General features: G+C 51.3%; 4 protein-coding genes across 4 annotated transcripts; 2 read left to right on the forward strand and 2 right to left on the reverse strand.

The window, feature by feature from the left end:
- Positions 1-740: 740 nt before the first annotated feature.
- MAA_02985 (amidohydrolase family protein) lies at positions 741-1,850 on the forward strand (the record flags this gene model as incomplete). The annotated part of the gene is made up of 2 exons (XM_007820983.1): positions 741-1,389; positions 1,453-1,850. 2 exons carry the CDS (start codon positions 741-743, stop codon positions 1,848-1,850), a joined length of 1,047 nt encoding a protein of 348 aa, XP_007819174.1.
- A 529-nt stretch (positions 1,851-2,379) lies between these two features.
- MAA_02986 (uncharacterized protein) lies at positions 2,380-4,473 on the reverse strand (the record flags this gene model as incomplete). The annotated part of the gene is made up of 1 exon (XM_007820984.1): positions 2,380-4,473. The coding sequence occupies one exon, from the start codon at positions 4,471-4,473 to the stop codon at positions 2,380-2,382; it is 2,094 nt and encodes a 697-aa protein (XP_007819175.1).
- Positions 4,474-5,154: 681 nt separating this feature from the next.
- Positions 5,155-8,141, forward strand: MAA_02987 (NAD+ synthase (glutamine-hydrolyzing); the record flags this gene model as incomplete). The annotated part of the gene is made up of 15 exons (XM_007820985.2): positions 5,155-5,286; positions 5,348-5,384; positions 5,480-5,819; positions 5,877-5,904; positions 5,965-6,130; positions 6,183-6,271; positions 6,323-6,973; positions 7,029-7,085; positions 7,130-7,189; positions 7,237-7,271; positions 7,330-7,375; positions 7,428-7,502; positions 7,557-7,682; positions 7,776-7,949; positions 8,022-8,141. 15 exons carry the CDS (start codon positions 5,155-5,157, stop codon positions 8,139-8,141), a joined length of 2,136 nt encoding a protein of 711 aa, XP_007819176.2.
- Positions 8,142-10,610: 2,469 nt separating this feature from the next.
- On the reverse strand, positions 10,611-12,684 carry MAA_02988 (APSES transcription factor; the record flags this gene model as incomplete). Its single annotated transcript, XM_007820986.1, has 3 exons — positions 10,611-11,946; positions 12,016-12,109; positions 12,258-12,684. The coding sequence occupies 3 exons, from the start codon at positions 12,682-12,684 to the stop codon at positions 10,611-10,613; spliced, it is 1,857 nt and encodes a 618-aa protein (XP_007819177.1).
- Between the last annotated feature and the right edge of the window lie 603 nt (positions 12,685-13,287).

Consider the following 13,287-nt stretch of genomic DNA (forward strand, 5'->3'; position numbering starts at 1 on the left):
TGTTAGTTCTTGAACAGCAGGGGGGCTTCGAAGGAGGACTTCAGCCTCCCTGCTCCATCTTCAAAACGTCAAGTGTGGACAGCCTCGATTTTCAAGATCGAGGACCGGCTCCAGGAGGAAGGAAAGGGGAGGAGGTTGGACACTTTTGTGGATGTGGCGAAGGACCGGGCCATGGGATGGTCTTAAGCTAGCCAAAAGTGTAGTAGATGGACCAGAGGCAGCTTCACTGCCCTTTTGAATAGAAGACGGTTGAATCTATTCATGAAATGGCGCGCCAATTGATGACGGTAATGTGCGATGGGAGTGAAGAGTGAATGAGAAACAGGACATGGAGCTAATTACCCGTCGCGTTTTTTTGAGGTGCAGACGGGCGTTGAGCTCTGGTGGAGACTGCTCCACGTCTGCCGCTGCACAATTCGGGGACCAGCGGGGAACTTGAAGGAACCGTCGCCTGTACCAGGGGCCACCTGTGCAGTCTGGTGTGCACCTGTTGACACCCAGCAGCGGGGTTGGTTCAGACCGACTGGAAACTCGGGCAGAGACCTTGACTTCTGCGGAACATTCAGACGTCTCCCATTTCTTGTTTCCTCTTACTTTTTCATTTCTGCAATTTCATAATCAGTAGCCCCTTATTCTTCTCAGCTTCAGGGAGTTCATCATTTCATAAGCCCCTCTAAAAAAAGAAATCATACCTAATTTATTTCCTCCGCGGCCTGCATCCCCCTGTCCCGAATCTCAACATGGCCGACGACCAGCTCATCCTCCCCATCATCGACTCCCACATCCACCTCTACCCCAGGTCCGAAGTTGATTCTCTCGCCTGGTGCGCGCCGTCCAACCCTCTCTACGGCCAGCGCTCCATTGCCGAATACAAGGAAGCCGCCAAATCAGCCCCGTCCCTCCTCGGCTTCGTCTTTGTGGAGGCGGACCGCAAACACGACCTGGATGCTGGGGAAACCGACGGCTCGGGCTGGGAGGCCCCTCTCCAGGAAGTCAACTGGATCAAGAGGGTCGCCCTCGGCCAGCCAAAAGACGGGGAGGGCCACACCGCCGATGATGCGAAGCTGTGTCTGGGAATCATACCCTGGGCACCAATGCCCAGCGGCAAGGACGTCATGGTGAGGTATATCGACAAGGTAAAGGAGGAAGCCGGGGACGCTTGGCCCAAGGTAAAAGGGTTCAGGTACCTGCTGCAGGATAAACCCAACGGGACCATGTTGGCAGACGGCTTCATCGAGAGCCTGAAACTGCTGGGCGAAAGGGGTCTCGTGTTCGAGGTGGGCATTGATCAGCACAGACGGGGAAAGAAGCAGCTGGATGAGCTGGTGGAGATGATTGACAGGGCTCATGACGGGGTCGAGGAGGACAAAAAGGTCACCATCATTTTGAGTAGGTCTCTTCGACGGCGTTGATGCCCGGCACGTGAGCTGCTTTTGCTGACTGGCCTGGCAGACCACCTCTGCAAGCCCGACCTTAGCATTTACAACCTCACGTCCGATCCCTCCTTTCGCGCCTGGCGCACGGCCATGTACACTCTCAGCAAGGCGTCGAGCATTTACATGAAGCTGTCGGGGGGGTTCTCGGAAATGCCCGAGGCCCTGCGCGCCCAGGACCCGGCACACATTTTCCAATCGACGCTGGGGTGGCTGGGCATTGTGCTGGCGACATTTGGCCCGTCCCGAATCATGTTTGGTAGTGATTGGCCAGTGTGTACGTTGGAAGGAATGGGTGACGAGGCATGGCCGAAGTGGAAGGAGGTCGTGGAGAAGATGTGCTGGATGGCCACATTGTCGGATGAGGAGAGGGCCATGATTTTTGGCGGCACGGCCAAGAAGGCGTATAATTTGTAGGGGAGAGGCTAAAATGCCAGCACTTGACGTCGTACTATGTAGTTGAGGTGTATCGGTAAGACTTAATATCCATCAATTGATCTGATCCATAGAGGATGATTTTTTTTCTGTAAGCAATATGAGCGAAGCCCACTTGTTGTTAAGGTTTCTAGGAGGTATTGCCACGAGGGTATCTTTTCCAGACTCTGAAAGAATCGATGCTTGGTACCCTTGAGCCCAAGATAAGTTGATCAGACCGTGGATAGATGAAGCAAAACAAGCCAGTATTTCATTCAGACGCATCTGAAACCTATCCCAAGTCTCTTTTGCACCTCTCAGATAGAGAGGCAATGACAACCCAACAGGCCTCACTTAGTTCACCTACTAAATCGACGCGGTATATGATAGAATTTGCTCTAGCCCAAACGCCAATTCATACATTCATTACTCTCTTTCCATTTGCACATCTAGTCCCAAGAGCGTCTCTTCCCCATCCCCACCAACCATGACAATGCTCAAGACCAAAGCCACCTCTCATGTACGGCACTCTCTAATCCTGCCCTCTCCCCCTATAACTACCCATCTTCTCGATCGAACTCATAATTCCGCTCCTCCCCGGCCGCGGTAGCCCTCCGCTGCCCCCCCTCACATGTCCCGGCGGCCGAATAGCAGATCCAGGAGCCCTGATTCCTGAGCCACCGCTCCTCCCAACATTACTACTTCTCGTATATTCCCCCGACGCTCTCGGAGTCTTTGCTAAATCAGCCCGTTCCTGTTGCTGTTGCTGCTGTGCACGTTGTTGCTGCGCACCCCCAACAAAGCTTTGCATAGACATCATCTCCTCCGCCAGTTGCACCAACTCGCCCTTTTCAACCCTCTCCCTCTCCAACATGGTTCTCAACTCGCCATTGTCCTTCTTGACAGTCGAAATGACAGCCTCTAACCGCTGAACATCCGCATTGAGTTCTTTGATTGCTGCACTATCCTTGGCAGCCTGCGCCTTGCGCTCTTCGATCTGCGTATTATCAGGCTCCAGTCTCGTCAAATTGGTTTCATGGTTCTCGCGAAGCTTAGCATTTTCCTCGCCCAGTTCCTCGATACGCCTTTCCATGTCCTTGACGCGTTTCTCCCAGCGGGCTTCGTAGGATTTCTTCAAGGCTGCAACTTTCGTTTCGTGCTTGCCTTTGTACAGGGCATGAAGTTCTCTGGCCACTCTCTCCACGGCAATTTCTACTTCCTTGTTCGACGTAGCCTTGGCTTTTTCAGGAGATGTAATTGCGTCCTTTGTCTTTTCGCTGTCCTTGCCAGCACGCATACCAGCCATTTTGCTCTCGGCCTCTTGATGTAGCATCTCGGCTGCTTCTCTGCGCTTCTCGCTTTCTTCGAGTTTCTGCTCGAGCTCTTCTCGTTCGCGTTGGCTAGTCATAACCTCCTCCTTGATCTTGCGGAGGACATTCTCCATTTCACGTCCACGCTTTGCCCAGTCCTCCTTTTCGGCGGATAGTTGTTCCCTGATGCCTCGTTCTTCGCGTAGTTGCTCCATCGACTCGCCGACTCGCTTTTCAGCATCGCCAACTGCAGTCTTGAGAGAATGAACCTCCGCTTCTTTCCCGCTCAGAGATGCCTTGAGGGAACTGATTTCTGATAAAAACCCAGACTTGAGTGATTCTAGCTCGCGGGGTGTAATGGATGGAAGGCTTCGGGGTGTAGGCAAAGGGGGAATATCAAAATCAATCAGGTTGGTGACTTGGCGATGTGGCGTCTCCGAGACACCGGGCGTTGTTCGCGGCGGCGACAAGGCGCCTCGCCTGCCAGGTGACTTCTGCTGTGGAAAACGCATTTGGTCCGTGAAATCCATTAACAAATTTGTACTGTTGTTGGTACCGTCCGACGGGGTAACCGGCCGAAGAGAGGAATCCTGTTGTAGCTTTGATCGTGGGGTGTATCCATCAAGCCCAGATCTAGTCGGACTCTGTCCCAACTTTGCAAAAACCGTCAGATTAGGCACCACGGAGAAGGTACTAAAGGTGCTGATCATCGACTCATCCGGCCCGGCAGCATCATCGTGCTCCTGCTCTCCAGGTCGCAGCTCTGCGTTCGTATCCGCGTCTGCATCCACGCGCAGCTCGCTCTCATCCTCAAATATATCAACCGCCTTCTTCAGACCCTCATTGCTTCTCACCATGTCTGCCACACTAATCTTCCTCTCTTTCATCGCCCTCCCCTCATCATCTTCACCCCTTGGGCTAATTTTGATGGGAAATCTCGCCACCGGGGACACCTTTCTCGGGCTTCTCTGTGGTGGTGGTCCCATGGACCCATTTTCTGTGCTACTGCTCGAGGCGCTTTTCTGATCGCCCAGAATCTTGAGCGGTGAGAGCTCCGTCCCGGAAATGACACGACTATTCCGAGCCTTTGACGGGGAGACATTCTCCTGGTCCGTATTGCTGGTCTCATTGACGGAAGATAAAAACGGTGAGGAGTTTCCGGATTCATCTAGAAGTTCGGTGCCGAGCCTGTTCGTGCTCGTAGTGGTCGTTGTTGAGGTAAACGAGCGCACCTCGTACTGCTCGTACTTCCTCTTGCTGGGGGGCGTGGTTCTGTTAATGCTTGCCTCGCGGACAGGAGACAATGGGGACGCCATAATGCAGAGGGCCAAGGTGCAACAAGTCTATCGTAGAATGGCAAACAATTTGTCGACACCGTCAGTGATGTCAAAGTTCAGTCTAATGTCATGGGACGTTCCGTTTGTTGATGCTCAAAGTGCAAAAATGAAATCAGGACGTGGGAAATCTATTCTGCAATAGTAGAATCAGCGCACTATTTTCGTTGTGCACGGTTCAGAATTTGTAAAAAAATTCGAGATCGTATCTTAACAATTGCCAAAAGAAAAAAAAGTCTCGTCGTTTGAATCAATTCCACAAGGCCATCACGCCCAAAACACGTTGCAAGACGACCCACTTTGGTATTTCGTTGGCTCAGCAACCATCCTCACAGCAGATCACGTGGACTGCAACGTAGACTTGACGCTCGCAAGTCTGAATTGACGACTCGAGAAGAAACAGACAACTGAGCTAAGCCCAGATGGCAATTAGCGTTATTAGGATTTGAACTTAACCTTCCTCATAAACTAGGAAACCGCAGTCTACTAAGTGACTAGTAGTACTTTCCTCATGTCTCTTATGCTTTACTTCTGTGGAGAACTCAACGCCAAACCTCCGTGAGTCAGCTCTACTAGTAGTTGGTTATCTGGAGTCCGGACCCTCAACTTGAACCAAAGTCCAGCCCCACAACCAACCTCAACAAACCTCGTCACCAAGGCAGCATGTCGTACATTACCGTTGCAGCAGCCACTCTTACGAGTGTGCCGCTTGACTTTAAAGGCAACCTTGCGCGTATTCTAGAGAGTATCAAACTGGCCAAGGAGCAAGGTGCAAAATTGCGTACTGGACCTGAGGTATGCATGATCCATATGCGGCTCCCTGGCAAATTTGACATGAGTCGCTAAATGATAGCAGCTGGAAGTTCCTGGCTATGGATGCCTCGATCACCACCGTATGTCTCATAAATATCACCATGATCTATGATCTATGAGTATCCGATGATTGGTATTGTGTGGAGAGCGTGAAATGGCAAGCTGACCAACGCAGTTGAGGGTGACACGTTCCTCCACTCGTGGGAAGTCGTCGCCCAGATCCTCAACGAGCCCATGATCAAGGATATGCTCATTGATGTAGGCATGGGAGTTCGCCACAGGAACGTTCGATATAACTGCCGCGTGCTTCTCACGTATCAACATATATACATGATTCGGCCCAAGATGAGTCTTGCCAATGATGGACTGTACCGCGAGGCTAGGCATTTCACTGCATGGTCGAAGCCTCGGACTACTGAGACGTATTATTTGGAAAAAGTTGTGAGGGACATTACGGGGCAGAGATCGGTGCCGATTGGCGATGTGGTTCTTTCGACAATGGATACTTCTGTTGGGTGAGTTTCAGCATGGTGGTGTGAGCTTTGGCGGGTGAGAGATGCTAATGAGTGTAGTTGTGAGACCTGCGAGGAACTTTTCACGGTGAGTTTGTTTCAAGCTCCGAGTTTGCTTATGCAGGAATGCTTGTGCTAATGCTTTCAGCCTTCAAACCCGTCAACGTACATGGGCCTCAATGGCGTTGAAGTCATTCTGAACTCGAGCGCGTCACATGCTGAACTGAGGAAACTGAATACAAGACTTAATCTCATTCAGAACTGCACTCGCAAATTGGGCGGCTTGTACGTGTACGCAAACGCCACGGGTGTTGGTAGGAAGAAACAATTCTGCAACGCATTATTCGTTCAAATCTAACATGCAAGTAGACGGCGAAGCAAGAATGATGTTTGACGGTTCATCCATGATCCTCTGCAATGGCGCCGTCTTGGGCCAATCCCCCCAATTCTCACTCGTGCGTTTCCCTCCCCGAGCCGTTGTCGCATATCGCTGACACACACACTAGAAAGAAGTCGAAGTCCTCACCGCAACAATCGACCTGGAAACCATCCGCAGCCACAGAAGCAGCATCTCGCGCAACGTCCAAGGCGCCGCTCAACCGGACTATCCCCGTGTGGAGTGCGACCTCTACCTCAGCCGGCCCGCCGACGAAGTCTTCATCTCCGATACCCTCCACCTCTCTCGCGAAATCCAGCTCAATATCCCGGATCCCATGCAGGAGATCTACATGGCGGAAGCAGTCTACCTGTGGCAGTATCTCACACGCTCCAACTTGGGAGGCTTCTTCATCGCCCTCTCCGGAGGGCTTGATAGTGCCAGTGTTTCGCTATTTGTGTACGGCATGGCCAAAGTGGTATTGCAGTCTGTCAAGTCAGGCGATGAGAGAACCTTGTCGGAGCTGCGTCGCATCACGGGCGAAAAGGATCTTGTCCCTGAGACGCCGCAGGATATTGTGTCGCGTCTCCTGCACACGTGTTACATGGGAACTGTAAACAGTGGCGAGCACACGCGGTCAAGAGCGAAGAGACTGGCAGCGAGGATCGGGGCGTTCCACTCAGATGTCAATATTGACGAGACTGTCTCTGCGCACGAGGCCATCATCAAGCAGGCGATGAATTTTGAGCCCAAGTTTCAGGTGGAAGGGGGCTCTGTGGCAGTGAGTTGCGACCAAGGGGGTTCTGCATGTGTGTGTGTGGAAACTAATCGTGCAGGAAAACTTGGCCAAACAGAATATTCAAGCTCGCAACCGGATGATTGTTGCCTACGAGGTATGAGACCTTATGAGGTGTTGGATGTATCTGACAGGTTTCAGCTTGCGCAATTGAGCACGACGGCCCGCAAGTTACCCAGGGCAGGCACCAGTCTTCTAGTTGTAAGTCGAGTGGTGTCTTCATATCCAACGCGGCTAACACCGATCAGCTCTCCTCTGGTAATGTCGACGAAGCTCTACGAGGGTACGTACACCCACCACCACCTCAGACCACCTCAAAGGATATCTGCTAACGTTGGTAGATACTTAACCAAATACGACTGCAGTTCTGGAGACATTGCCCCTCTGGTGAGTTAACACATATCAACTAGCATGCTGTAGATGTCTGACGTGTACACAGGGCAGCATTTCCAAATCCGATGCCAAGTCGTTCCTCGCCTGGTGCCGCGACACATGGGACATGCCCATCATCACAGTAATTACAGGCCCTCCCCCCCCAGGATGCTGAGACGGAATACTGATTTTCCAGGAATTCCTCGAGGCACGTCCCAGCGCAGAACTCCTACCCCTTTCTGCTGGTGAACAAGACGACGAATCCGAATCCGAAATGGGCTTCACGTACGACGAATTGAGCACATTTGGCATTCTCCGAAAGGTATCACTGCATCCGAATCACGCATCACGAAATGATGACCCAGAGCCCATTGCCAAACGGCGGGGGAAACAACAGTGGTTCTAACATGTCTAGGTTGAAAAACTCGGCCCCTGGTCCTGCTATCTCCGGCTCCTCGTTGAATGGCAAGACCGCCCCGGCTACGGCCCTCGCGAAGTAGCTACGAAAGTGCTCAGGTTCTTTCGCTTTTATTCGATTCACAGAAATAAGAGCACGATATTGACTCCAAGTTTGCACCTAAGTGCCTATGTAAGTTCCATCAATAAAGCATTTCTTTTTTTCTCAAGTATGTGGGTAGAGAGACGCTAATGATGCGTTCAGAACCCAGATGACAACCGGCATGATTTGAGGCCGTTTTTGTACGTGGTCAGCTGGCCATGGCAGTTTGAAAAGATCCAGAAGCATGCAGAGGAGTTGGCGGAGAAACTGGAGAGGAAATGAAGTAGATGGCAAGTAAATGTTCAGATGAAATATTTTGTATAGAGCAGATTGGGGACCGACGAATAGACAAAGTGTGCTGCTGCGTATTGCGATCATCGGCCGTGTGTGCCTGTGAAAGCAAACACCCACACTCAGCCAAGGTGCGCATACCGCATGATGTGTCAGTAGAAATAACAAAGCAAGTCTGTACTCCGTACTCCGTACACCTGGCAATATGGCCTGCCTGAAACCAAAAATGACGCTGCGGCTGGGCCTTTTCCCATGCCGAGGGGTGTGAATACGAGATGACAGGGCTCAGAAGGACCTGAGACATCTGCCAACGGCAGATTAACCTTTTTTTTTTTTCAATAGCCGGCATCACATGTACACCTCAAGTGCTGTCTTACACAACGGCCACCACGTCACGTCAGCCATTCCCGAAACTCTAATCTTGAGGTGCCCCCCAAGATTCGGCTACATGTACGGCCCGCGAAACTCCCTCCTCGCAAAGTCTAGATCCTATCAAGCGGGGAATCTTCAAAATAAAATCGCAACACCGCTTGCAAAAAAAAAAAAAAAAAAACACATTTACATAATCCATTCCCGAGTGATGAAACCAGTGCCCAGTGCACCGACAAGTCAGATTCTTGCCATCCAGTCTGGTGTTTCCCAAAGACCCCAAGCCACCACCCATATCAGACAATCACAATTCTCCGCAGCAGGGCCCGTGCAACCCGCTTCCCGTCCGTCCCTAGCCCCCCTTTAAAAAAAAGCAATCTTGAGGCGTCAAAAGCCCAAACAGACCTACTCCGTACCTAGTAGCTAGGTACTACTCCGTACCACTCCGTAGTCATCTCAAAGCATTCGCGCGAATGGAAAAAAGGCAAGGTCAAGTTATTCAGGAACCCAAGCACACACCGACATCGCAGCGCCCCCCAAACCCCCGCCACGCAAAGCGTCGCAAACGTTGGTTAAATCTCTGCGAATCCTCAATCAATCCTTGGCTTTGACAAAGCTCAATGGCCGCAGAAATAAATCTACAAAGAGTTTGCCCACCAATGCACACCTGCTTCACTTGGCAATCCCCAAAGACGCGGCATGTAAGTTTTTGCCCTGCTCTCCACATAAAAACCCAGATGTCATCAATCGACATGATATCCTCCTTGCTACGAAGGAGCACTCCAACCGCAACGACTGGTGTATCGTACTACCCAATGTTAATATGTAACACTTGGGCTGTGTGGGCGTGCCGACAGAGCACTGTCACCTCGAGATTGCACCATATGAACACCTAGGTAGGTGGGCAGAACAGTATCGCTGACATGGCATCGAGACCGTAAATGTACATGGACGAATGCACAAAATGAAAAAAGATTCCGTGTCGAACCAGTACTAATGCAGTACCAGGTTCTCACATAACCTACTCTAAATCTGACAAACACGAATTCATTATCATCACAAACACTTTGCTGTCATCATGTAGTATATATAAATATATATATTGAAATATTGGAAAGCTTTTATTTGTCATTTCGTAAAGTCGTTACCTAAACGCGGTATTGTCCAACACACACCTTCTTTGACGCTTTTTGTTTAACGTAATCAAAACAAGACGGTGAACAAAGATGGTCGTAAAGTCATCATCAGAATCGCGGATGTCTCTTTCGTTTCCAAACAAATCTTCCACCGGAAGACCCCTGTGAAGCTAATTGAACGGTGAAAGAAAAGAAAAAATAACGTTATGCCAAGGTAATGTGGCGTGGGAATACCCACAAACCAACTCATCATGTCTGGCCTGAGGATCGTAACAGGCTCGAAGTGCTCTCGCTCTCTTCTGATGTGTTCGTATCGTTGGGTCAAGATTGGAAAATCAAGCCACGGGTCGTCGTAGTCCGAGACCGTTCTCCCAGCGCAAAGCTAAAAAATAAAACAAAAACAAATATAACCCACAGCAAATCATGAAAAAATTAAATCCCTCCATGCAAACCGTAACTCATCAGGCACGTAGAGACGTGACAGGCATGCTATGTAACAGAGAAGTAGTGGCCATCGCTCGTCAGCAAGTCTTTGACCCGAGTAGACGTGTTTGATGAGACGACTGCCGAAAATACAAGACCGGAGTCCTCTGCAAACAATAAGAGGGGGAAAAAGAAACATTAAGGCAAAAGGGAAAAGATGGCAAGTATCCATTGAAACAAGGAACGTATCTGTATTGTGTGGCGAGTTTGTGGCAGCATTTCGTTCCGTATTATTCGGGAGATGGTGATATTGTAAAGTCTTTGATTTGAGCTCAAACCCAACGTGTCGCTATCGTTTCGCCGCTGCCAGTACTAAACGCCCCAAAGCCAGTACCGTTAACGAAGAAGAAAAAAAAAGGTAAAACACAAGAAACAATGCTAATTACGACGCATCGAAATTAAGCACTGCTCTAATAGCAGGGTATCATCACACTGAGATGCGTGGCAAGATAAGTGGCGAGTTATCTCGCATTTACCGCCTTCTAGGTGCGGTAATGGCGGGAGCAGGTCGGTTGAGCGCGTCGTAGGCTGGAGCCGGCACAGTTGTCTCCATTATAGTCCTTCGTCGCTTGAGGTCTCCGTTGCTCATACCATTGGCTTCGCTGCCAGATTGGGACAAGTCCTCATCATCTTCGCGCCCTCGCTTCATGCCTCCCGAGGCACCATTCATCAGTAGCGGCTGTGGCGCATAGCCATTGGGCATAGGGTTGGGCATGTCAGCTGCGGGGGCATAAACATCACCACCAGGGCCTGCATTAGTCTGACCTCGGTCATTGCTGACAACATTGTAGAGGTTGCTGGTTGTCTGCTGCACGCGAGGAGGCGTATTGTAGCCATTGTTTTGGGGGTAGTATGACTGATGCGGAGCCGCTGTCCGAGGCGTCGCCCGCCCAGAGCCAGATGGGTGGCCAGGAGACCCTGTCATATCAGGGTTGATGTTCGCGTCGTTGGCCAAGTTTCCAACGCTTGGTGCCGTATAGTTGTAAGAGGAGCGAGATGCATCATAAACACCGCTGTTATGAGTATATTCTGCCTCATGCTCGGGCTCGCCTTCTTCTTCGTGGCCATGTGCAGACTGCTCAGACTGCATGATACCGTTGGTAGATTTGGCATCATGCTGCTCCGTAGGCTGACCAGGCGCGGCGGGTCGACTAGATGGAGGTCCCATATCACTCTTAGGATAGGAGCTAGGCTGGCTATAAATACGATCGTTGTTAGCAGGATTCGCGTTCTGGTACGGCGACTGCTGAGAAGCAGAAGCACCATACATCTGACGGGAGTTGTCATAGCCCTGGCTGGCCTGGTGGTAGGGCTGCATATTCTGGATCGGCTGTCCAGGGGGTGTCGTGGCAGGTGTGTTCGGCATCGAGCGCGTGCTGTTTAAGCCGGTTTCGATGGCTAGTGGGTTGGTGCCTTGCGCACCATTCATTGCCTGACCTTGCCAGCCAAAGTTATCAGAAGCACCCATGCCACCTACGCCTGGATTACCTGGTGGTGTGGGAAACGTATGAGCCCGGTCAAGAGTTGGGCGGCTACCCATGCCGCTGTGAGAAGGAAGAGATGTCTGTGAGCCGGGAAGAGCCATTTGCTGATGCTGCTGAATAGACGGCAAGCCAGGCGGAGGGGGGGGAGGGCGAATTTGGCTCTGCTCTTGTTTGCGGCGTTCAGCTGCAGCCATGACTTGGCTAGTACGGGTCTGGTTCGTGGGGTGATAGAGCAGAGCTCCAATGTTGTGCACAAACAGTGGATAGAGCATTTCCGTGATCTTTTCCTTGTTGGCGAAGTCAAGAGCCCGTTCATAAGGAATCCTAAAATTTTGTCTTAGTGTACTGTTGCTGCGCTTTTTCCTTGTCTGACCCACAGGGGACTCTACGTACCAGACGCCCTTCAGATGCATAGGGCCGATCTTAACGACATGGCGCACTTTTTCGCTCTTCAGGATGCCATCCCGTCGACCTCTTGTCATGCCAGCTACGTTTAACAATTTTGTGCCATTGATCATGTGGTTGTCTGTAGAGAAAGGGGAGATTAGTCACAGGCTCTTTCCTGCTGTGTGTCCCGGTACACTACCCAGTGTCTCTTTGATACAGCCCGGGTTGCAAGTTTTGGTTCGGCATACCTTCACGTCGGGCCACGCAAATTCCTCGGGCTTCGACTTGAAAGCACAAGCTGCCCTCATCTTCCCACAACGTAGCGGTAACCCGTGGTTTCATGCCAGGAGGGGGGTTCTGTCCAGTGGTATCAAAACCGGCGTAGTGGTTGGCCATTGATGCCTGTCCAGTAACTCCAGGAAGTGGTAGGACCGAAGGCGCCGCACCCATGGGGTTCGACACTGCTTGGGCGGCAGAAGGCGATGTCAAGCCATTTGCGTACTGAGGGTACTGGCCATATGGATTTGGATTGCTGTAGTTGCTAGGTCCGGGTTGCATCAGATGCGGTGGGTGCTGGTACGAGGTGAGGTTGTTGGAAGTGACAGTCTGGGGAGGCGGAGGTTGGCCCCCAGAAATGTGCTGGGGGTAGTACATCTCCGGGTTCTGGTGGTTCATGGCGTCGTAGCTGACGATATGAGTCGCTGGCCCTGCAATGGTGGTGTTAATGAATTGACAGAGTTTGCGACGGTGGAAGGCAGCAATAGATATCTATATTACTCATGCAATAAAGAACATGGGTGCTATGCATCTATTGAAAATGGCGACAGGCGAGACAGAATGGGTCAAAAGGGAAAGGAAAGAGAGAGCCAAAAAAAAAAAAAAAAAGAGGCCGGCAGTCGGTGGCCGGTGAGGGCGACGAGGTTAAAGGTGAGGGTGCGGTTAGAGGGTGAAAGAGGAGCGGCCTACAAGAGACAAAAGACGCGGACAGACAGGATCCTTCCTCGCCTTTGAACTTCCGCGCGCCTCGTCGACTCGTCACTTCGTCTCGGCTCGTACTTGGGTGGTTGGCCGCGGAGAGAGGGAGAGAGAAACGAAAGAGAAAGAACGTGCAAGATGAAGGAAAAGAAGGATGGGGAGGCAAGAGAGAAATAGAGGAGGTCGGAAGGAGGGTCTTTGAGGACCATCCAAGAGGTGCAGGGGATCGCGGCAGGGTCAGGCAGGGTCGAACTGGTCGGGCAGGTCGAGGTACTTAAGTAGGGCCAGCTGTGAGAGGTCTTG

This window comes from Metarhizium robertsii (assembly GCF_000187425.2).
Source record: "Metarhizium robertsii ARSEF 23 chromosome Unknown MAA_Scf_4, whole genome shotgun sequence".
NCBI classification, from domain to species: domain Eukaryota; kingdom Fungi; phylum Ascomycota; class Sordariomycetes; order Hypocreales; family Clavicipitaceae; genus Metarhizium; species Metarhizium robertsii.